This window comes from Leucoraja erinacea, chromosome 41, assembly GCF_028641065.1.
Source record: "Leucoraja erinacea ecotype New England chromosome 41, Leri_hhj_1, whole genome shotgun sequence".
NCBI classification, from domain to species: Eukaryota; Metazoa; Chordata; class Chondrichthyes; order Rajiformes; family Rajidae; genus Leucoraja; species Leucoraja erinaceus.
Window position 1 is genome coordinate 1,565,424 of NC_073417.1, and position 24,145 is coordinate 1,589,568.

General features: G+C 48.7%; 1 protein-coding gene across 1 annotated transcript in view; it reads left to right on the forward strand.

Annotated features, from left to right (window-relative positions):
* The window catches only part of LOC129714803 (teneurin-3-like), a 282,436-nt gene that overhangs the window by 27,078 nt on the left and 231,213 nt on the right, over nt 1-24,145 (forward strand). The window contains 1 exon segment of the mRNA XM_055664649.1: nt 15,346-15,583. Coding sequence (XP_055520624.1) covers nt 15,346-15,583 — 238 coding nt within the window.

Here is a 24,145-nt window from a genome sequence, read left to right on the forward strand (position 1 = left end):
TAAAATTGTAAAAGTGAAGGACTAAGCTTAGAAACATAGATAGAAACATAGTAAATAGGGGCAGGAGGAGGCCATTCGGCCCTTCGAGCCAGCACCGCCATTTATTGTGATCGCTGTGTGCTTGTGTACGGGGGGATCGCTGGTCGGCGTGGACTCAGTGGGCTGAAGGGCCTGTTTCCGTGCTGTATCAGTGTAAGTGTAACGTAGAGACTAATTTTAGACGATAACATTGTACGAGGAAGAGAGCAGTCACACCTGAAGCAATGTTTAAACTCGTGCCGAATTAATTTGCATCCTGTGAGATCATTAAGTGAGCTCTCCCTCTCTCTGTCTTTGGACAGTGAAACCTGTTCCCAGTAGCCAGCGGCATCGTCAGTTCTGTGGTTCGGCAGTTCTGTGAGGCAGCAAGTTTTCCGCAGTGCCACTGCGCTGAGCTGCGTGTGTGGATGTATGTGCAGGAATTCAGAAGATTGAGGGGGGATCTTATAGAAACTTACAAAATTCTTAAAGGGTTGGACAGGCTAGATGCAGGAAGATTGTTCCCGATGTTGGGGAAGTCCAGAACAAGGGGTCACAGTTTAAGGACAAGGGGGAAATCCTTTAGGACCGAGATGAGAAATACATTTCTTCACACAGAGAGTGGTGAATCTGTGGAATTCTCTGCCACAGAAGGTAGTTGAGGCCAGTTCATTGACTATATTTAAGAGAGAGTTAGATGTGGCCCTTGTGGCTAAAGGGATCAGGGGATATGGAGAGAAGGCAGGTATGGGATACTGAGCTGGATGATCAGCCATGACCATATTGAATGGCGGTGCAGGCTCGAAGGGCCGAATGGCCTACTCCTGCACCTATTTTCTATGTTTCTATGTTTAGTTGATTGTCACATGTACCGAGGTCCAGTGAAAAGCTTTTGTTGCATACATATATGTATACATATGACTGAATGAATGAATTTTCCTCCCACACTCTTAAAGACGTATAGTTTGTAGGTTAGTTGGCTATGGTAAAAATTGTAAATTGTCCCTCGTGTGTGTGGGATAGTGTTGGTGTGTGGGGTGAACAGGTGTACGAGGGGTGGGTCTATATATATATATATATATATATACTTTAGACTTTAGAAATACAGCATGGAAACTGGCCCTGCGGCCCATTGAGTCGGCGCTGACCAGCGATCACCCCGTACACTGGCATTATCCTGTGATGACCCTGTTTCCACGCTGTACGACTCGATGATTCTATGAACTCAGAATCTCTGTTCTTTTAAGGCCAAGGTACTGTTTGCTTTCCCACTAACAAGCACGCTAAGTCCCTTCGATTTCTGCAGAAGGTCACCCACAATTCTCTGACGTTTCTCTGTGAAGGAGAGAAAAGTCTGGCCTCTTGCACAAGCAATTAAGATCCAACCCACATGTTTTATAGACAAAGGGTTGAATGGACTGAATACGTATTTCCCTGTACTTTTAAGCAGATTATGCTCCAATTGCCCTGATGACCAAATCACATTTAATATGACTAGTAGTTTTTAAAATGAACATTTAGATTAAAAAAACGCAGATCAGTGTTTAAAATTAAACAGGTATGTGCTTTTACCTCATATTAAAAAAAGATAAATAGCCAAGAATAGGGCAGTAGAGTTACTGCCTCACAGCGCCGGAGACCTGGGTTCAACCCTGACTACAGGTGCTGTCTGTACGGAGTTTGTACGTTCTCACCGTGACTGTTCAAGAAGCAACTGCAGATGCTGGGAAATCGAAGGTAGACAAAAATGCTGGAGAAACTCAGCGGGTGCGGCAGCATCTATGGAGCGAAGGAGGAGAAACTCAGCGGAGAAACAGTCTGAAGAAGGGTTTCGGCCCGAAACGTCACCTATTTCCTTCACTCCATAGATGCTGCCCCACCCGCTGAGTTTCTCCAGCATTTTTGTCTCCCCGTGACCTGCGCGGGTTTTCTCCGTTTTCCTCCCCATACTCCAAAGACGTACAGGTTTGTAGGTTAATTGGCTTCTGTAAATTGTCTGTTAACCCACTCATTCCTGGGATCATCCTCGTAAACCTCCTCTGGACCCTCTCCAGAGCCAGCGCATCCTTCCTCAGTTACGGGGCCCCAAAACTGGCCCACAATATTCCAAATGCTGCCTGACCAGCGCCTTATAGAGCCTCAGCATTACATCCCTGATTTGTATTCTAGTCCTCTGGAAATAAATGCTGGAAATTTGCCTTCCTTACTTGCGATTCAATAGACAATAGACAGTAGGTGCAGGAGTAGGCCATTCGGCCCTTCGAGCCAGCGCCGCCATTCAATGTGGTCATGGCTGATCATCCCCCATCAGATTCCAATCAGATTCGAATTGCAGATTGGGAATCCCAAGTCCCTTTGCATCTCCGATTTCTGGATTCTCTTTCCATTTAGAAAATAGTCTACGCTTTTATTCCAACTGCCAGAATGCATGACTCCACACTTGGCTACACTATATTCCATCTGCCACTTCTCTACCCACTCTCCCAACCTGTCCAAGCCCTTCTGCAGAGTCCCTGCTTTCTCTACACTGCCTGCCACTCAACCTATCTTTGTATGGTATACAAACTTGGTCACAAAGCCTTCAATCCCCTCGTCCAAATCGTTAATATACAACGTGAAGACTAGCGGCCCCCCGCACCGGCCCGCGCGGAACTCCACTAGTCACTGGCGGCCAACCGGAACAAGCCCCCTTTATTGCCACTCTTTGCCTTCTGCCACCCAGCCAACCTGCTATCCATTCTAGTATCTGCCCTTTGATACCGTGGGCTCTCGGGAACAAAACTGGAGCATTTGGAGAAACACACACACACACACACAGGGAAAGCATGCAAACTTCATACAGACAGTGTAGCCACAGACCGTAGAACAGGACAGTGCAGGAACAAGCCTTTTGGCCCACAGTGTGCTGAGAGAATGGAGCAGCTGGGCTTGTACACTCTGGAGTTTAGAAGGATGAGAGGGGATCTCATTGAAACATTTTAGATTGTAAAGGGCTAGGACACACTAGAGGCAGGAAACATGTTCCCGATGTTGGGGGAGTCCAGAACCAGGGGCCACAGTTTAAGAATAAGGAGTAAGCCATTTAGAATGGAGACGAGGAACAGAACAAGGTGCTGCTCTTTGGGCGACTGAGGAGACGACTCACGACCGTACAGGCGACATGTCGCGGGGTGAAGCCTGTATGGTCGTGAGTAGTCGCCCAAAGAGTTGTACCTTATTCACGTTGCCGCTGGATTTTCAACGCGTTGAACATTTTCGGTGACCTGCTGGGGCTATGACGGGTGCTGGCTGTCGCCAAAAAGATCACGTAAGTGGGACAGCCCCATTATTCTGAGGCTGTGCCCTCTACTCTTAGACTCTCCCACTAGTGGAAAACATCCTCTCCACATCCACTCTGTCCAAGCCTTTCGCTGTTCGGGAGATAAAATCTCAGCGTTTTTTTAAAGGTGGCCCCTGGATGTTATCAAGCATTTGTGAAAATTGTAAAAAAGTGATATGGTCATGACCCTTTGCTGACCTTTGACGCTCCAGATTTACTGAGAAAGACAGGGAACACCGAATATCAGCGTTGCTGTAGGTCATTTTTCCACATAAATGCACGTGGAATGTCAGCTCTTGACATTTATCAGTGTAACAATGCAGCTTTGGACCAAAAGGCATTTAGAAACGGGAGGACAAGCCTGAAATGGCATCTAAAGTATGGGTGAACTCTTCACCTGTGCTGAGAGTGCTGTGCTTACCTCATGTTTGCTGCGAATGCATCTACCAACATCCCACCACAAACAGAGCAGCCCTGAACCACTACCTATCTCATCGGGGACACTCCACTATCTTTGATCCGACTTTGTACATCAGTCTATGAAAGTAAGCATGTAGGTACAGCAGTGCAGTGAAGAAAGCGAATGGCATGTTGGCCTTTATAACAAGAGGAGTTGAGTATAGGAGCAAAGAGGTCTTTCTGCAGTTGTACAGGGCCCTAGTGAGACCACACCTGAGGTATGTGTGCAGTTTTGATCACCTAATTTGAGGAAGGACATTCTTGCTATTGAGGGAGTGCAGCGTAGGTTTACAAGGTTAATTCCCGGGATGGCGGGACTGTCATATGCTGAGAGAATGGAGCGGCTGGACTTGTACACTCTGGAGTTTAGGATGAGAGGGATTTTATTGAAATATATAAGATTGGTAAGGGTTTGGACACGCTAGAGGCAGGAAACACGTTCCCGATGTTGGGGGAGTCCAGAACCAGGGGCCAGAGGAGGAGGGAGTGCTGGGGGATGAGGAGAAGTGAGTCGCGCCTGCGCAGTTGGGGGCTATGCATGAGTGGTGGAACATTGTGTTGGGTGCTATGCATGAGTGGTGGAATATTGAGTTGGGTGGGGGCTATGCATGAGTGGTGGAACATTGTGTTGGGTGCTATGCATAAGTGGTGGAACATTGTGTTGGGTGCTATGCATGTGGTGGAATATTGTGTTGGGGGCTATGCATGAGTGGTGGAACATTGTGTTGGGGGCTATGCATGAGTGGTGGAATATTGTGTTGGGTGCTATGCATGAGTGGTGGAATATTGTATTGGGTGCTATGCATGAGTGGTGGAATATTGTGTTGGGGGCTATGCATGAGTGGTGGAATATTGAGTTGGGTGCTATGCATGAGTGGTGGAACATTGTGTTGGGTGCTATGCATGAGTGGTGGAACATTGTGTTGGGTGCTATGCATGTGGTGGAATATTGTGTTGGGGGCTATGCATGAGTGGTGGAACATTGTGTTGGGGGCTATGCATGAGTGGTGGAATATTGTGTTGGGTGCTATGCATGAGTGGTGGAATATTGTATTGGGTGCTATGCATGAGTGGTGGAATATTGTGTTGGGGGCTATGCATGAGCGGTGGAATATTGTGTTGGGTGCTATGCATGAGTGGTGGAACATTGTGTTGGGTGCTATGCATGAGTGGTGGAACATTGTGTTGGGTGCTATGCATGAGTGGTGGAATATTGTGTTGGGTGCTATGCATGAGTGGTGGAACATTGTTTTAGGTGCTATGCATGAGTGGTGGAACATTGTGTTGGGTGCTATACATGAGTGGTGGAACATTGTGTTGGGGGCTATGCATGAGTGGTGGAACATTGTGTTGGGTGCTATGCATGAGTGGTGGAATATTGTATTGGGGGAACGGGTGAGTGGTGGAATCTTGCGTCGAGGGGATCAGTCCCCAACAGGTCTGGACTTGGTCTCGTGACAATTATATCTTAGGGTGGGTTTAATAAATTGGGCGGAATGTGGTTGAGCTAATGCCTCTTCAGCACGTACTTTACAAATAAATCACGGTGAATAGCTTCTGCCCCTTTCTCAGAAGTATTGAAAGTTTGCCAGTAAAGCCATTTACTGCCCCGATCAATACAAAGTCATTGATTACTGTAAAGATTTCCACCATTATTTATTGTGTGACAGCAGTTGAAACGTAACAAGGAGTTATATTACACGGACAAACAAATTAGAATGCATTCCCCATCAAGCTGGGAGAAATTAATAGTGAAAACTGAAATCAGGGCACCTGATCATAATTGGAATCAATATATTAGATAAGTAGGTGAAAACATGCAGGAAATATACATACGAGTAGAATTAGGCCATTCGGCCCTTCATGTCTGCTGTGCCATTCCATCATTAAATAAATTAAAGGACGCTCTTTCAGGAAGGAGATGAGGAGAAATTTCTTTAGTCAGAGGGTGGTGAATCTGTGGAACACTTTGCCACAGACGGCTGTGGAGGCCAAGTCAGTGGATATTTTTAAGGCGGAGCTCGACAGATTTTTGATGAGAACGGGTGTCAGAGGTTAACGTGTGTCAGAGAAAAAAACGTTTTCACCCAGAGAGTTGTGAGTTTGTGGAATTCCCTGCCACAGAGGGCAGTGGAGGCCAAGTCACTGGGTGGATTTAAGAGAGAGTTAGATAGAGCTCTAGGGGCTAGTGGGATCAAGGGATATGGGGAGAAGGCAGGCACGGGTTATTGATAGGGGACGATCAGCCATGATCACCATGAATGGCTCGAAGGGCCGAATGGCCTCCAGCTGCACCTATTTTCTATGTTTCTATGTTATGGGGAGAAAGCAGGAGAAGGGGGTTAGGAGGGAGAGATAGATCATCTGTGATTGAATGGCAGAGTGGTCTTGATGGGCCGAATGGCCTAATTCTGCTCCTATCACATATGACCTTGTGACTTATGATCATGGCTGATCTATCTATCCGTTCTTCTGCCTTCACCCTGTAACATTTGATGTCCTCACTAGTTTAATTTAGGTTTAGGTTATTTATCATAGCCACTTGCACTGAGGTGCAGTGAAACGAGTTGCTTTGTTTGTGAAAAGACTCTACATGATCGGGCCGAGGGAATCACTTTTATTGCAAGGTAAAGTTAGATTAAAGATGGTTCCCAGAGTCTCAAATGAGGTGGATGGTAGTTCAGGACCTCTCTCTAGTTGGCGATTACTAATCAAGAACCTATCAATCTCCGCTTTAAAAAAAGTTTACTTTAGTCCCCTGACTCTCGGTCTTAAGAAAGCCTCACACAGAGAGTTGTGATTCTGTGGAATTCTCTGGCTCAGAGGGCGGTGGAGGCCGGTTCTCTGGATACTTTCAAGAGCGAGCTAGATAGGGCTCTCAAAGATAGCGGAGTCAGGGGATATGGGGAGAAGGCAGGAACGGGGTACTGATTGGGGATGATCAGCCATGATCACATTGAATGGCGGTGCTGGCTCGAACGGCCGAATGGCCTACTCCTGCACCTGTTGTCTATTGTCTAAGTGTCTCGACCCGAAATGTCACCTATTCTGACCCGCTGAGTTACTCCAGCTTTTTGTGTCCATGTTTAGTTTAGTTTATTTTCCTTTTCTTTAGTTTAGAGATGCAATGTGGGTACATGCCCTTTGGTCCACCAAGTGATCTATCGTTCCCTCTCAACCCCATTCTCCTGCCTTCTCCCCATAACCCCTGACACCCGTACTAACCAAGAACCTGTCAATCTCTGCCTTACAAATATCCTCTAACTTGGCCTCCACAGCCGTCTGTGGCAATGAATTCCACAGATTCACCACCCTCTGACTAAAGAAATTCCTCCTCATCTTTATTCTGAAGGTCCGTCTATTATTCTGAGGCTGTGTCCTCGGGTCCTAGACTCTCCCACTGGTGGAAACATCCTCTCCGCATCCACTCTATCCAGGCCTTGATGTTCTCAGAGCATGCAGGAGACCATATAGTCCATGAGTTCATAAGTGATAGCAGCAGAAATAGGCCATTCAGCCCATCATTCAATCATGGCTGATCTATCTCTCCCTCCCAACCCCATTCTCCTGCCTTCTCCCCATAAACCTCTGACACCCGCACTAATCAAGAATCTGTCAATCTGCACCTTAAAAATATCCATTGACTTGTCCTCCACAGCCGCCCGTGGCAATGAAGTCCACAATGGGCGCAGTTCTGGTCACCCCATTACAGGAATGTTACTGGGAGCTTTGGAGAGTGTACAGAGACTGTCATGTGCTGAGAGAATGGAGCAGCTGGGCTTGTACACTCTGGAGTTTAGAAGGATGAGGGGATCTCATTGAAACAGATAAGATTGTTAAGGGCTTGGCACACATGTTCCCGATGTTGGGGAGTCCAAAACCAGGGGCCACAGTTTAAGAATAAGGAGTAAGCCATTTAGAACGGAGACGAGGAAACACTTTTTCTCACAGAGAGTGGTGAGTCTGTGGAATTCTCTGCCTCAGAGTGCGATGGAGGCCGGTTCTCTGGATGCTTTCAAGAGAGAGCTGGATAGGGCTCTTAAAGATTGCAGAGTCAGGGGATATGGGGAGAAGGCAGAAACGGGGTACTGATAGACAGGTGCATGGATAGGACAGGTTTAGAGGGATAGACAATAGACAATATACAATAGATGCAGGAGTAGGCCATTCGGCCCATTTAAGCCAGCACCACCATGATTGGCTGATCATAATTGGCTCTCTTAAAGATAGCGGAGTCAGGGGATATGGGGAGAAGGCAGGAACGGGGTACTGATTGGGGATGATCAGCCATGATCACATTGAATGGCGGTGCTGGCTCCAAGGGCCGAATGGCCTACTCCTGCACCTATTGTCTATTGTTACAGGCGTAGTTATCCAGCACATGAGTTGTATTTGCCTGGTCTGAGTTGGCGTCAGCAGAGCTCGGACGCCTCTCAGACAAACCCCAGAACCTCAATTGAAATCTGGCACAGCCATGCGACAAAGCAGCGCCACGGTGGAGCAGCGGTAGAGTTGCTGCCTCAAAGCGCCAGAGACCCGGGTTCCATCCTGACTATGGGTGCTGTCTGTACGGAGTTTGGTACTGTATGTTCTCCCCGTGACCTGCGTGGGTTTTCTCCGGGTGCTCTGGTTTCCCACCCACACTCCGAAGACATGCAGCTTTGTAGGTTAATTGGCTTTGTTAAACATTGTAAATGGTCCCCAGTGTGTGGATAGTGATTGTGTACGGGGGGGGGTGGGGGGGTCTCTGGTTGGTGCAGACTCGGTGGGCCGAAGGGCCTGATTCGTCGCTGTGGCTCTAATGTAAACTAAACATGAAAGTGATGGAGGAACTGAATGGCATCTGTGGAGGTCATGTGTAGGTGACAGTCTGAAGGGAGATTGTGACACGACACATTGCCTTACCATGTTTAGTCTAGTTTAGTACATTATTGCCAGTCTACCGAGGTACAGTGAAAAGATTTTGCTGCGTGCTAACCAGTCAGCGGAAAGACAATACATGATTACAATCAAGCCGTCCACAGTGTATAGATACAGGATAAAGGGAATAATGTTTTTAAGAAGGAACTGCAGATGCTGGAAAATCAAAGGTACACAAAATTGCTGGAGAAACTCAGCGGGTGCAGCAGCATCTATGGAGCGAAGGAAATAGGCAACGTTTCGGGCTGAAACCCTTCTTCAGACTGATGGGGGGTGGGGGGCGGGGAGAAGAAAGGAAAAAGGAGGAGGAGGAGCTTGAGGGCTGAGGGAGAGATAGGAAGGGGAGGAGACAGCAAGGGCTAACAAAATTGGGAGAATTCAATGTTCATGCTCCCCAGGATGCAGACTCCCCAAGCGGAATATGAGGTGCTGTTCCTTCAATTTCCGGTGGTGCTCGGAAGAGGTGCAAAGTGCGCGTTTGTTTTCACACTTCTGTACCTCTTGCCTGATGGGAGAGGGAGTGGCCAGGGTGCGACTGGTCCTTGATGATGCTGCTGGCCTTGCCGAGGCAGCGTGAGGTGTAGATGGAGTCAATGGAAGGGAGGTTGGTTTGTGTGATGGTCTGGGCTGCGTCCGCAATTCGCTACAATTTCTTGCGGTCTTGGATGGAGCTGTTCCCAAACCGTGCTGTGATGCATCCCGATAAAATGCTTTCTACGGCGCATCAGTAGAGGTTGGTGAGAGTTGATGGGGACAAGCCGAACTTCCTAAGTCTTCTTAGGAAGTGTTCCAGAGATGCTTCCTTACTCTCTGAGTTTCTCCAGCACTTTGTGTTTTTACCAAGAAAGTACGAAATAGCAGTAGATGTGGCCCATTCAGCCCTTCCTGCCTCTTCCACCATTAAATGTACATGGAGAGGAAGGGTTTGAGTTCTATGATCATTAGTAGCAGAATTAGGCCATTCAGCCCATCAAGTCTAGTACGCCATTCAATCATGGCTGATCTATCTCTCCCTCTCAACCCCATTCTCCTGCCTTCTCCCCGTAACCACTGACACCCGTACTAATCAATAATTATCTATCTCTACCTTAAAAATATCCACTGACTTGGCTTCCACAGCGGTCTGTGGCAATGAATTCCACAGATTCACCACCCTCTGACTAAAGAAATACCTCCTCATCCCCTTCCTAAAGGAACGTCCTTTTATTCTGATGCTGTGCCTTCTGGTCCTAGACTCTCCCACGAGTGGAAACATTTTCTCCACATCCACTCTATCCAGGCCTTTCACTATTCGGTAAGTTTCAATGAGGCCCCCCCCCCATCCTTCTAAACTCCAGCGAGTGCAGGCCCAGCGACGCCAAATGCCCATCATATGTTAACCCACTCAAATGCAAGCAAATGGGGGCTGTTATTTCTCCAGTATTTCCTGCCCGGCTCCATGCCTTGTGAAAATGGACACAAAATATTTATGAAATGTCTCTTGTCATTTCATTTATTGTCCGATAAAATCCATTCGTTCTCAGTCACTGAGGAAATCATGTTAACATTTCCTCCTTTGATTTTCCTTCTCCATATCATTTATGGTCTGGTTTTACAGTCCTCTCTGGATTACTGTCATAACCTCCTTTGCGTTTTACTGTTATTGCCTTCTACCTCCTTTGCTGAAGTCTGAAATGATCCTGTTCTTTCGCTTAGTCATCTATCTGGCAACATTATGTGCCCTTGTCCTTTGATTTAGTTTAGTTTTAGATTAGAGATACAGCGCAGGAACAGGCGCTTCGGCCCACCGCGCCCGCGCCGACCAGCGATCCCCGCACACGTACGCTGCCCTACGCACTAGGGACAGATTACAGAAGCCAATTAACCGGCAAACCTGCATGCCTTTGGAGTGCGGGAGGAAACCGGAGCACCCGGAGAAAACCCACGCAGGTCACGGGGAGAACGCACAAACTACATAAAGACAGCGACCGTAGTCAGGATCGAACCCGTGTTTTTGGCGCTGTGAGGCAGCAACTCTACCGCTGCACCACCGTGACACCCCAGCTAATTCTAAGTGATCTTGTTAGCCATGGCTGGATCACTCTTCCTGTTGTGGACTCATGTGCCACATTCTAATCTTAAATGTTAGATGTAGCTGACTTATTATCAACCTTATTACATAACTACCAGCCTACCAGCCTGACTGCGGGTGCTGTCTGTACGGAGTTTGCACGTTCTCCCCGTGACCTGCGTGGGTTTTCCACAGGTGCTTCGGTTTCCTCCCGCACTCCAAAGACGTGCAGGTTTGTAGGTTAATTGGCTTGTGTAAATTGCTCCTAGTGTGTAGGATAGAACTGGTGTATAGGGATCGCTGGTCGGCACAGACTCATTGGGCTGAAGGGCCTGTTTCAACGTTGTATCTCTAAACTAAAGTAAACTTAACTAATATTTAGTCTTTACTATAATTTTTATATAATGATCACTCATCTCCGAACGCTATTTAATTAAACCTTTTTCTTTGGACTCTAAAAGAGCATGTCCCTTCAATATTCTGATTTAGAAAGAAAACACAGAGTGCTGGAGTAACTCAGCGGGTCCAGCAGCATCTGTGGAGAACATGGATAGGTGACGTTTCACAGAGTGCTGGAGTAACTCAGCGGGTCAGGCAGCATCTGTGGAGAACATGGATAGGTGACATTTTGGGTCAGGGCCCTAATTCAGACCCGAAAGTTCCGCTATCCATGTTCTCCACAGATGCTGCCTGACCCGCTGAGTTACTCCAGCACTCTGTGAAACGTCACCTATCCATGTTCTCCACAGATGCTGCCTGACCCGCTGAGTTACTCCAGCACTCTGTGAAACATCACCTGTCCATGTTCTCCACAGATGCTGCCTGACCCGCTGAGTAACTCCAGCACTCTGTGAAACTTTGCTCCCCATGTTCTCCACAGGTTTCCGTGCGGTTCCCGCTGAGGTACTCCAGTCACTGTGTTTCACCTACCTGCTTCCACTACCTGCACCCTCTGACAACCACCTGCAACCTCCGGGAACCGCACCTATCCATGTTCCTTGGGTGCTGCTGGACCCGCTGAGTTACTCCAGCACACTGTGAGACGTCACCTATCCATCTTCTCCAAAGATGCTGCCTGACCCGCTGAGTTACTCCAGCAAACTCTGTGAAACGTCCCTATCCTATCACAGTGATGACTGCCTGACCCGCTGAGTTTATCCAGCAAGTGTGTTTTGTGTGTCCTTGTTGCTTTTTATTGGTATGACTGTACGACAAATCAAATTCCTCGTATGTTGTAAAACATACTAATAAAATATGATTTTGATTATGAAATACAATTGTCAAACTCCAGTACAATAGGTAGAGCAATGGGGAAGATACAGAGTGCAGAATATAGTTCTCAGCATTGTAGTGCATCAGTTCCACAGACAAAGTCCAATGTGTTGTTAGTTCTATGCTACACATTAGTGGAAATCTTACTGAAGATAAATAACCTACAAACCTGCACGTCTATGGAGTGCGGGAGGAAACCGGAGCACCCGGAGAGAAAACCTGCCACTCAGGCAACCACGGGCAACCTCCGGGAACGTACAAACTCCGTGGGTGGGGCACCCGTTGTCAGGAGGGAATCCGGGTCTCTGGCGCTGTGACAGGGCAGCAACAGTACTGCTGTCGCCACCGTGCCGATGTTCCGACTGTGGGAATGCCTGCATATTAAAGTTGTTTTGGGCTTTTGCTTTTTATTGGTCATGACTGCACAATCTTAACTTGGTATGTTGTAACGCATGCAAATAAACTATGATTCGGGAAGGGAAATACAAATTGTCCCGTCCCCCAATAGGTTGAGATGGGGAATGTTCTTGCCGAGCTTTGTCTCAGCATTGTAGTGCTCCCCAGCCACAGACAAAGTCCAATGTCATGCTGTTCTGTGTACATTAGTCATACTGAAGAGCTGATCACGCTGGCACGTCTTTAGTGTGGGCCCATGCTGGAGGCAGAGGTGAAAAACCCACGTGTCACGGTGAGAAGGTACAAACTCCGTACAGACAGCACCCGTGTCAGGTGAACCCGGGTCTCTGCCGCTGTGTGGCAGCAACTCTACTGCTGCGCCACCGTGCCGTGTGCATATTAAATTGTGGGTGAGTGTGTGTGTGCTGCATGTGTGTGTTGTGTGTGTGTGTGTGGAGTTGTGTGCACAATGTTAACTTGTGTGTGAGTGTGTGTGTATTGCGTGCGTGCGTGCGTGTGTGCGTGTGTAATGTGATGTGTGTGTGTGTGTGTGTGTGTGTGTGTGTGTGTGTGCCGCAGTCTCTCCTGGCAGTGCCTGTGTACTAGTCATGGGGGAGCTGTCACGCTGGCACCTACTGTGCCCATGCTGTGTGGCAGTGGTGTGTGTGTGTGTGTGTGTGTGAGCGTGTGTGTGTGTGTGTGTGTGTGTGAAATGTGTGTGTGTGTGTGCGTGCATCTCGTGTGTGTGTGTGTGTGTGTGTGTGTGTGTGTGTGTGTGTGTGTGCGTGTGTGTGCGTGTGTGTGTGTGCGTGTGTGTGTGCGTGTGTGTGTGTGTGTGAGCGTGTGTGCGTGTGTGTGTGTGTGTGTGTGTGTGTGTGTGTGTGTGTGTGTGTGTGTGTGTGTGTGTGGGTGTGTGTGTCTTCTGGTACAATTTTCCTTCTGTGTCTTATCGACCAAGTCTGATCCTGCATCTTATGGTCCAATTCATCTCCGATGGTCGAAAGATACAATTCTGATCCTTGGCCTAATGACGTTATGGTCTAATTCTGCTTCTAGGTGTATAGAAGTTGGGGGGGGGAGATTTTATAGGAATCTGAGGGGCAATTTTTCACATAATGGGCGGTGGGTGTATGGAACGAGCTGCTGGAGGAGGTAGTTGAGGCTGGCACCACAACACCATTTAAAATCCATTCAGTCAGGTACTGTACGTGGATAGAACAGGTTTGGAGGGATATGGGCCAAACACAGGCTGGTGAGACTAGTGTTGTTGGTTGTTGTGGGCAAGTTGGGCTGAAGGGCCTGTTTCCGTGCTGTATCACTCTAAAGTCATGATCTTCTGGTCTTATAATCTAATTGTGCTCCAATGCTCTGAAGGTTTTATGGTCTAATTGTGTTCCTATTGTCCTATGGTCCAATTCTGCTCCCAGACCTAATGGTCTCATGGTACAATTTTGTTCCTGTGTCTTATCGTATGATTCTCTTCCCGTGTCCACGGTCTTATGGTCTAATTCTGATTCTAGGTGTAATGGTCTAATTCGGCTCCTTTGTCATGCTCTACTCCTATGTCTTATAGTCTAATCCTTGTCCAATGGTGAACAAAAGTGTTGGAGAAACTCAGCGGGTTCGGCAGCATCTATGGAGCGAAGGAAATAGACAACGTTTCGGGCCGAAACCCTTTTTCAGACTGAGGGGGGGGGGGGGGGTGAGAAGAAAGGAAAAAGGAAGAGGAGGAGCCCGAGGGCTGAGGGAGAGCTGAGAAGGGGAGGAGACAGCAAGGGCTACCGGAAATTGGAGAATTCAATGTTTATGCTGCTAGGGTGCAGACTGCCCTATGAGGTGCTGCTCCTCCAATTTCCGGTGGTGCTCACTCTGGCCATGGAGGAGGCCCAGGACAGAGAGATCGGATTCGGAATGGGAGGGGGAGTTGAAGTACTGAGCCACCGGGAGATCGGGTTGGTTATTGCTCCCATGTCTTATGTTGCGATCTCCATTGGCCCTGGTCCAAGTCTGCATTTGGGTCTAATGGCGTTACAGCACAATTCTGCTCCTATATCTCATGGGTCTAGGGTCTAATTTTGCTCCCATATCTTATGGACTCATGGTCTATTCCATCTCCAATGATCTAATGGTCAAATTCTGCTCCTTGGTCTTCAGGTCATGGTCTTATTCAGCTATATCTTACGGTTATGGTATAATTCTCCTCCAATGGTCTTAATGTCTGCTTATGCTCCTAGGTCTAAAGGTCCAATTTCGCTAGTACGTCTTATGGTTGTATGGCCTCATTCTGCTCCCAGGACTAATGGCCTAATGGTCTAATGGGCAGGATCTACTCATTCTCCGATGGATTAGTCATCTAATTCTGTATTTGATGGTCATATGGTCTAATTAGACTTGATGAGAACGGGCATCAGGGGTTATGGGAAGACGGCAGGTAAATGGGATTCGGAGCCAGAGAACAGCCATGATTGAATGGCGGAGTGGACTGATTGGCCTAATTCTACTCCTATAACAATAGACAAAAGGTGCCGGAGTAGGCCATTCGGCCCTTCGAACCAGCACCGCCATTCGATGTGATCATCCCCAATCAGTACTCCGTTCCTGCCTTCTCCCCATATCCCTTGACTCCGCTATTTTTAAGAGCCGTATAGCTCTCTCTTGAAAGCATCTATGAACCTATGAACGTGCAAACTACAATGTCCAATGTTCTTATGGTCTAATCCTTCTCCGATGTTCTAATGGTCTAATGCAGATCAAAGTCTAGTGGTCTTGTGGTTTAATTCTGTATCTGATGGTCGTGGGGTCTACTTTGACTCCAAGGTCTAATGTTGTTAAGGTCTACTCCTTCTTCAATGGTGTTGTGGTGTAATTCTGTTCCTATGTCTAATGTTCGTGTGGTCTTGTTCCCTTGCAGAGCAACCAGCCAACCACCAGAGCCAGGCCTCGCTGCAGCCGCTGCCTCCGGTGCTGAAGCCTCACCTGGGCCAACAGCCTCCGGCCGTCACCTCGCTCAGCCGCAACTCGGTGAGCCAGCGGCGGACCCAGAGCCCGGCGCCCGTGGCCGCGCCGCCCAGCGAGCTGCCCACCACGCCCGAATCTGTCCAGCTGCAGGACAGCTGGGTGCTTGGCAGCAATGTGCCTCTGGAGACCAGGTAGGATCTGGGGGTGGGGTCCGCGGGCACTGGCACGGACACGGCGCGGGCGCGGACACTGACAGGGGCACTGACACGGACACGGCACGGACACGGACACGGACACGGACACGGACACTGACACACGGACACGACACGGACACTGGACACTGACACGGGCACGACACGGACACGGACACGACGGACACGACACGGACACGGGCACTGACACGGACACGGACACTGGCACGGACACGGACACGGACACTGACGACACTGACACTGACACTGACACGGGCACTTACACGGACACTGACACGGACACTGGGGACACGGACACGGACACTGACACTGACACGGGCACTTACACGGACACTGACACGGACACTGGACACGGACACGGGACACACGGCACGGACACGGACACGGCACTGACACGGACACGGACACGGACGGACACGGCACGGACACGGCACGGACACGGCACGGACACGGGCACACGGACATGGGCACTGACACGGACACGGACACGGACACGGACACGGACACTGACACGGACACGGCACGGACACACGGACACGGACACTGGCACGGACACACGGACACGGACACGGCACTGACACGGCACGGACACGGACACAACACACAGACACGACATGGACACGGACACACGGACACACGGACACGGACACGGCACGGACACGGACATGGACACGGACACGGACATGGCACGGACACGGCACGGACGGAAACGGACACGGCACGGACACGGACATGGCACGGACACGGACACGGACATGGCACGGACACGGACATGGCACGGACACGGACACGGCACGGACACGGACACGGCACGGACACGGACACGGACACGGACACGGCACGGCACGGACCGGACATGGCACGGACACGGACATGGACACGGACACGGACACACGGACACGGACACGGCACGGACACGGACACGGCACGGACACCACACGGACACGGACATGGCACGGGACACGGACACGGCACGGACACGGCACGGACACGGACACGGACACGGCACCCACATGGACGGACACGGACACGGACACGTCACCCACACAGACATGGCCACGGGAGGGAGGGTCCCAGAGGGCGGGGAGTCTGGGGAACTTACCCAATATTGTAGGTCAGGTCGGGGGATAGTTCCCCCCGCCACGGGCACCATGTCATCCCGTGCTGCCCGCTCCATGGTTGGATAGTTGGAGACTAAACCCGTCTCCCCCACCTGGTTTGCCAGGTGAGGAGGGGGCTGTGGACCCCCAGCAGGACCAGAAACAAGACCTATCAAAGGGCGGATGAGCTCCTAGCGAGCAAACGGCCATCCACACTTCAGTAGAAGTTGCGATCACTGTCGTACACGGCATTGTAAGGCACCTTGCCCGTTGATGGTATCAACCATGATGATGATGATGATAATAAAGATGATGTTCAACAAGGAACTGCAGATGCTGGAGAATCGAAGGTAGACAAAAGTGCTGGAGAAACTCAGCGGGTGCAGCAGCATCTATGTAGCGAAGGAAATAGGCAACGTTTCGGGCCAAAACCCTGAAGAAGGGTTCAGATTGAAGAAGGGTTTCGACCCGAAACGTTGCCTATTTCCTTCGCTCCATAGATGCTGCCGCACCCGCTGAGTTTCTCCAGCAATTTTGTCTACCTATGATAAAGATGATGATGGTGATGAAAGAACTGGATGGAGTGGATGTGGAGAGGATGTTTCCACTAGTGCGAGAGTCCAGGACCAGTGGTCACAGCCTCAGAATTGAAGGGCGTTCCTTAAGTTAGTTGAGGAGGAATTTCTTCAGGCAGAGGGTGGTGAATCAGTGGAATTCTTTGCCACAGTGGAGGCCACAAGTCAGTGGCTATTTTTAAGGCAGTGATAGATAGATTCTTGATTAGTACGGGGTTATGGGGAGAAGGCAGAAGAATTGCGTTTGGAGGGAGAGATAGATCAGCCATGATTGAATGATTGAATAGTAGAGTAGACTAGATGGGGCGAATTACCTAATTCTGCTCCTATCACATGACCTTGTTCAGTTTAGTTAGTTTTAGTTTATTGTCACGTGTACTGAGGTACAGTGAAAAGCTTTTGTTGCGTGCTAACCAGTCAGCGGAAAGACAATACATGATTACAATCGAGTCATTCACAGTGTATAGATACATGATGAAGGAATAACGTTTAGTGCAAGGTAAACCAAGCAAAGTCCGATCAAGGATAGTCCGAGGGTCTCCAATGTGGCAGACGGTGGCGCAGCTCGTAGAGCAAGGAGCAGAATCAATGGCTATTTTTAAGGCAGAGATAGATAGATTCTTGATTAGTGCGGGTGTCGGGGGTTATGGGGAGAAGGCAGGAGAATGGGGTTAGGAGGGAGAGATAGATCAGCCATGATTGAATGGCGGAGTGGACTTGATGGGCCGAATGGCCTAATTCTACTCCCAAAACCAATGAACATATGAACGTGAATTAGGCCATTCAGCCCATCGAGTCTCCTCCATCATTCTGTCATGGCTGACCTATTTTTCACTGTCAACCCCATTCTCCTGCCTTCTCCCTATTTCCACAAGTGGGAGAGTCTAGGACCAGAGGGCGCAGCCTCAGAATAAAAGGACGTACATTTAGAAAGGAGATAAGGAGGAATTTCTGGAGTCAGAGGGTGGTGAATCTGTGGAAATGATTGCCACAGATGGCGGTGGAGGCCAAGTCAGTGGATATTTTTGAAGTGAAGATTGACAGATTTTTGGTTAGTAATCGCCAACTAGGGAATGGTCCTGACCCCCCATCTACCTGATTGGTGACCTTTGAACCGGACCTCAATGCACCCCTTTAGAATAAGGGGTAAGCCATTTAGAACGGAGACGAGGAAACACTTTTTCACCCAGAGAGTTGTGAGTGTGGAATTCTCTGCCTCAGAGGGCGGTGGAGGCCGGTTCTCTGGATACTTTCAAGAGAGAGCTAGATAGGGCTCTTAAAGATAGTGGAGTCAGGGGATATGGGGAGAGAAGCAGGAACGGGGTACTGATTGGGGATGATCAGCCATGATCACATTGAATGGTGGTGCTGGCTCGAAGGGCCGAATGGCCTACTCCTGCAACTATTGTCTATTGTCTTTATTGTCCTTAGCTGACCTTATCTATTACCCTTCATGCTGTATCTGTTCACTGTAGACATCGGCCCATGTTCCTCAGAGATCCTGCCTGAACCGCTGATGTACTCCAGCACTTTGTGTCTTTTCTGGGGAGCTGTAGTGCCTCTTGCTGGACGGGGGCGGGGAGAAGGGGGGATTCTTTGGGGGAAGTTGGGACAAATTCTTTGATCAGGCCGTGTGTAGCGGAGATGGCCAAAGATGGGGAGTCTGGTCTTGCAGTCGTGAATGGAACAAAGAGTGACACAGCTGTAATGTCATTATTTCAACATGTCCATCTTTGAGTTTGAGTTTAGTTTATTGTCACGTGTACCGAGGTACAGCTTTTCTTACGTGCAAACCAGTCAGCGGAAAGAATGCAATCGAGCCGTCCACAGTGTACAGATACAGGATAAGGGAATAACGTTTAGGGCAAGGTAAAACCAGTAAAGTCCGATCAAAGATAGTCCGAGGGTCTCCAATGAGGTAGATAGTAGTTCAGCACTGCTCTCTGGTTGTGGTAGGATGGTTCACTTGCCTGATAACAGCTGGGAAGAAACTGTCCCTGAATCTGGAGGTGTGCGTTTGTTTTCACACTTCTGTACCTTTTGCCCGATGGTGAGAGGGGAGCAGAGGGAGTGGCCAGGGTGCGACTGGTCCTTGATGATGCTGCTGGCCTTGCCGAGGCAGCGTGAGGTGTCGATGGAGTCAATGGAAGGGAGGTTGGTTTGTGTGATGGTCTGGGCTGCGTCCACAATTCGCTGCAATTTGTTGCAATTTCAACAAGAGCATAAATGAATCATTGTCATCCATTTATTAATTTTGTAGTTTTCGCAAAAGTCAAAGCCTGGTGAATCTCACTGAAGGGGACATGTCTGGGAAATGAAACAAAGATGAGTTTAGCCAAAGACTTTAGAATCAGTGAATGGAGTTGCAGAAACATTCTTTGTTGTTGGTATTTTAGTTTAGTTTAGAGACATAGCACGGAAACAGGCCCTTCGGCCCACCGAGTCTGCACCGACCAGCGATCCCCGCACACTAACACTATCCGACACACACCAGGGACAATTTTACATTTATACCAAGCCAACTAATCTACAAACCTGTACGTCTTTGGAGTGTGAGAATGGAGCGACTGGGCCTGTACACTTTAGAAGTTTAGAAGGATGAGAGGATTTCTCATTGAAACATATAAGATTGTTAAGGGCTTGGACACGCTAGAGGCAGGAAACATGTTCCCGATGTTGGGGGAGTCCAGAACCAGGGGCCACAGTTTGAGAATAAGGGATAAGCCATTTAGAACGGAGACGAGGAAACACTTTCTCTCACAGAGAGTGGTGAGTCTGTGGAATTCTCTGCCTCAGAGGTCAGTGGAGGCGGGTTCTCTGGATGCTTTCAAGAGAGAGCTAGACAGGGCTCTTAAAGATAGCGGAGTCAGGGGACATGGGGAGAAGGCAGGAACGGGGCACTGATTGGGGATGATCAGCCATGATCACATTGAATGGTGGTGCTGGCTCGAAGGGCCGAATGGCCTCCTCCTGCACCTATTGTCTATTGTCTGTCTATTGAAACCGAAGAACCTGGAGAAAAGCCCACGCAGGTCACGGGGAAACGTGCAAACTCCGTACAGGCAGCATCCGTAGTCGGGATGGAACCCTGTGAGGCAGCAACTCTACCGCTGCGCCACCGTGCTGCCCTGTTTAAATGAAATTGCCAGTCGAATCACAGCTCCTGAGACCAGATTCTGTGCCATCACTGATAGATTTACCAGAATCATGCCTGGATTATGGGATATTAGTTACAGGAAGAGGTTGGATTGTTTTCTTTGCAACGACAGACAAAACAATCAAAATCTCTCCTGTAGCTTAAACCATCTAATCCAGGCAGCATTCTAGTAAACCTCCTCCGCACCCTCTCCAAAGCCCACACATCCTTCCTGTAATGGGGGCGACCAGAACTGCGCGCAATACTCCACATGCGGCCTGACCAAGATCCTACAAAGCTGCATCATATCTTACTGACTCCGATGATCAATGCCCTGACCAATGAAAACAAGCAAACCAGAGAGGCATTGAGTCAAACAGCATGGAAACAGGCCCTTCAGCCCATCTTGCCCATGCCGACCAACTGATTGTGGATGATCAGCCATGATCCCAGTGAATGGCGGTGCTGGCTCGAAGGGCCCAATCTGGCCTACTCCTGCACCTATTGTTTATTGTCTATTGTCGTGGCATGTCCCACACCGCATGCCGGCCCCCCGCCCCTCGCCCGCAACCGCGCATTGGAGGAACAGGCACAACGGGTCTGCTCTTGGTCTAATAAGCTTTAAAAAACATTTGGCTAGGTACATGGATAGGACAGGTTTAGATGGATAGGAAGCAAACACAGACTGCTGGGACTGTCCTACACACACTCGGGACAATTTGCAATTTTATCAAAGCCAATTAACCTACAAATCCTATACAGAAAAGATAAATCAGCCATGATTAAATGGCAGGGTGAGCCGAATGGCCTCATTCTGCTCCTATAACTGATGAACTTACAAACTATCCTACACACACTAGAGACAATTTACTTTTTTTTTACCAAAGCCAATTAACCTACAAACCTGTACGTCTTTGGTGTGTGGGAGGAAACCTGAGCTCCCGGAGAAAACCCACGCAGGTCACGGGGAGAATGTACAAACTCTGTACACACAGCACCCATAGTCAGGATGGAACCCGGGTCTCTGGCGCTGTGAGGCAGCAACTCTACCGCTGCGCCACCGTGACGATCCAAAGTTATGGAGTTGGATTTTGGCTCAATTGTTCCCTTACCGACCTGGGTTCTGGATTCTTTGGACTTTGCTGGCTTTACCTTGCACTAAACGTTATTCCCTTTATCATGTACTTGTATGCTGTAAACGGCTCGATTGTAATCATGTCCTGTCTTGCCGCTGACTGGTTGGCACGCAACAAAAGCTTTTCACTGTACCTCGGTACACGTGACAATAAACTGAACTCAACCAAACTTCACTCACATGCCCGACAAAATTGGCATTCGCAATTTAATAGTAAGATTAAACGAGAACTTACCAGTTCGAAGTTTGATCGTTATTTTATGAGGAGTAACGTTGAGGGAATACGTGAAGAACCCCGCCAGGACGCATGCGTGTCATTCTTCAAAGCAGCGGTGTGAAATCACAGATAACTGTAATGACTGAACATAGTAAGATTAGAGAAGAAGATACCAGTTGCGTATATGATCAAGGGTGGGAGCGGAGGGCACGTATTCCCACAACATACTCCTCATAAAATAACGATCAAACTTCGAACTGGTAAGTTCTCGTTTAACTTACTATTTTACTTCGGAGTCACGTGAGTGACTACGTGAAGATTTCAAAGCTCTGTGATTTCATGCCGTGGAAACGAGTCCATGCATCACATCTGCCTTAATTGACTAAGGGAGGAATTGTGTTAACATGTTTAAATATGAATCCGACATTGAAAACCATGATAAATTTGTTAACAACAAATTATAGCCCCAATTTCATGGGGTGAATCATATTACAGAACTTAAATTTAATTCTGCAAAAGTTCCAGGTTTAACCACTGGTTTATGGTAGAATTGTTGGAACGTTTTTTCCCTTGACCATCCTGCTGTCTCCAGGATTTGGTCCATCGGTACGTCCAACTCCATAGCTGCCGATGTAGCTGCAGCCCTGGTGGAATGAGATTTGAATATGTTAGTATCCACTCCAGCTGTTGTTAAAACCTTTCAGCCATCTGGAAATAGTTTGAACCGACATTTTTTTGTGGGGTTGCTTGTGGCTTATTAGTAGTGCCATCTCATAGCCTCTGATGTTTTTGGTGTTCTCCATATATAACAATGAATGTCTTATTTGGGTTAGTGGCGGAGCTAACGGCAGCGGCTTGACTACAGTTGTCTGTCTTTTTTTATGGGCCGTTATTGGGGAATGTCCTTCCACCCCTCCTCCTACCGTTTTGACTTGTCAAAGCCAACGGCTCCGTTCTGTATAGTCCCCCGCCCAGCCATGGTGTTTAATCAGGCCGGTGCGGGAGCGAAGTCGGGCACAACTGTTCCCTTAAGGGTGATTACTGTGCCGCATGCCGTTGTTTGCACAGCTCTCCATGTTTCCCCACCTGTGGAACAGAATGGGAACAATAAAGACCGCAGTATCATTTACCTGCAGGTCCAGGTTTAAACTGTCGCCACGGGGGAACGTCGTTCCACCCCGCCTCCTGCCGTTTCGACTTGTCAAAGTCGACGGCCCCATTCTGAATAGTCTCCCGCCCGGCCGTGGTGTTCTGGCCGGCGCGGGATCCCACTTACGGCGCTTGTGCCTTCACCTTCACCGGGGACAAAAACTACCGCAGAGTAAATCACTTACCTGCAGGTCGCGGTTTCAAACTTACCGCTGCGGGGGAACGCTCCACCCCGCCTGTCGTTTCACAAGCGTGAAAGCGATATGTCACGTATGCGTCCTGGCGGGGTTTTTCACGTAGTCACTCACGTGACTCCAAAGTAAAATTAAGTTTATACCATGGATTCATTTTCCACAGATATATCCCTACAATGGGGCTCTCTGTATTAAAGCCTTTTATAGATCTCAGTGAATATTGTAGTCACCTAATTACGCCAAAGACAACAAGGCTGTTAATTTATGATGTTCCAATACTGCGGAGTGCTGGGAACCTCATTGAAACTTACAGAATAGTGAAAGGCCTGGATGGAGTGGATGTGGAGAGGATGTTTCCACTAGTGGGAGAGTCTAGGGACTAGGGGACACAGCCTCAGAATTAAAGGACGTTCATTTGGCAAGGAGATGAGGAGGAATTTCTTTCGTCAGAGGGTGATGAATCAGTGGAATTCTTCACCACAGACGGCGGTGGAGGCCAAGTCAATGGATATTTTGAAGGCAGGGTTAGATAGATTCTTGTTTGAGAAAGAACTGTAGATGCTGGAAAATTCGAAGGTAGACAAAAAATGCTGGAGAAACTCAGCGGGTGAGGCAGCATCACCGGCTTGAGTTTCTCCAGCATTTTCTGTCTACCTTGGATAGATTCTTGATTAGTGCGGGTGTCAGGGGTCATGGGGAGAAGGCAGGAGAATGGGGTTAGGAGGGAGGGATAGATCAGTCATAGATTAAATGGCGCAGTAGACTTGATGGGCCGAATGACCTAATTCTACTCCTATCACTTGTGATCTTATGAGTCAGCACCGACCAGCGATCCCCGCACACTAACGCCATCAGACACACACTGGGGACAATTTTACATTTTCAAACCCAGCTAATTAACCTGTAAATCTGTACGTCTTTGGAGCGTGGGAGGAAACCGAAGATAAACTAGATGCATCCTTACCACATCCTGCTAACGAAACTCAAAGCAATATATTCAGATTACGCCCACTGTGAACAGGCAAAGGGAAATGA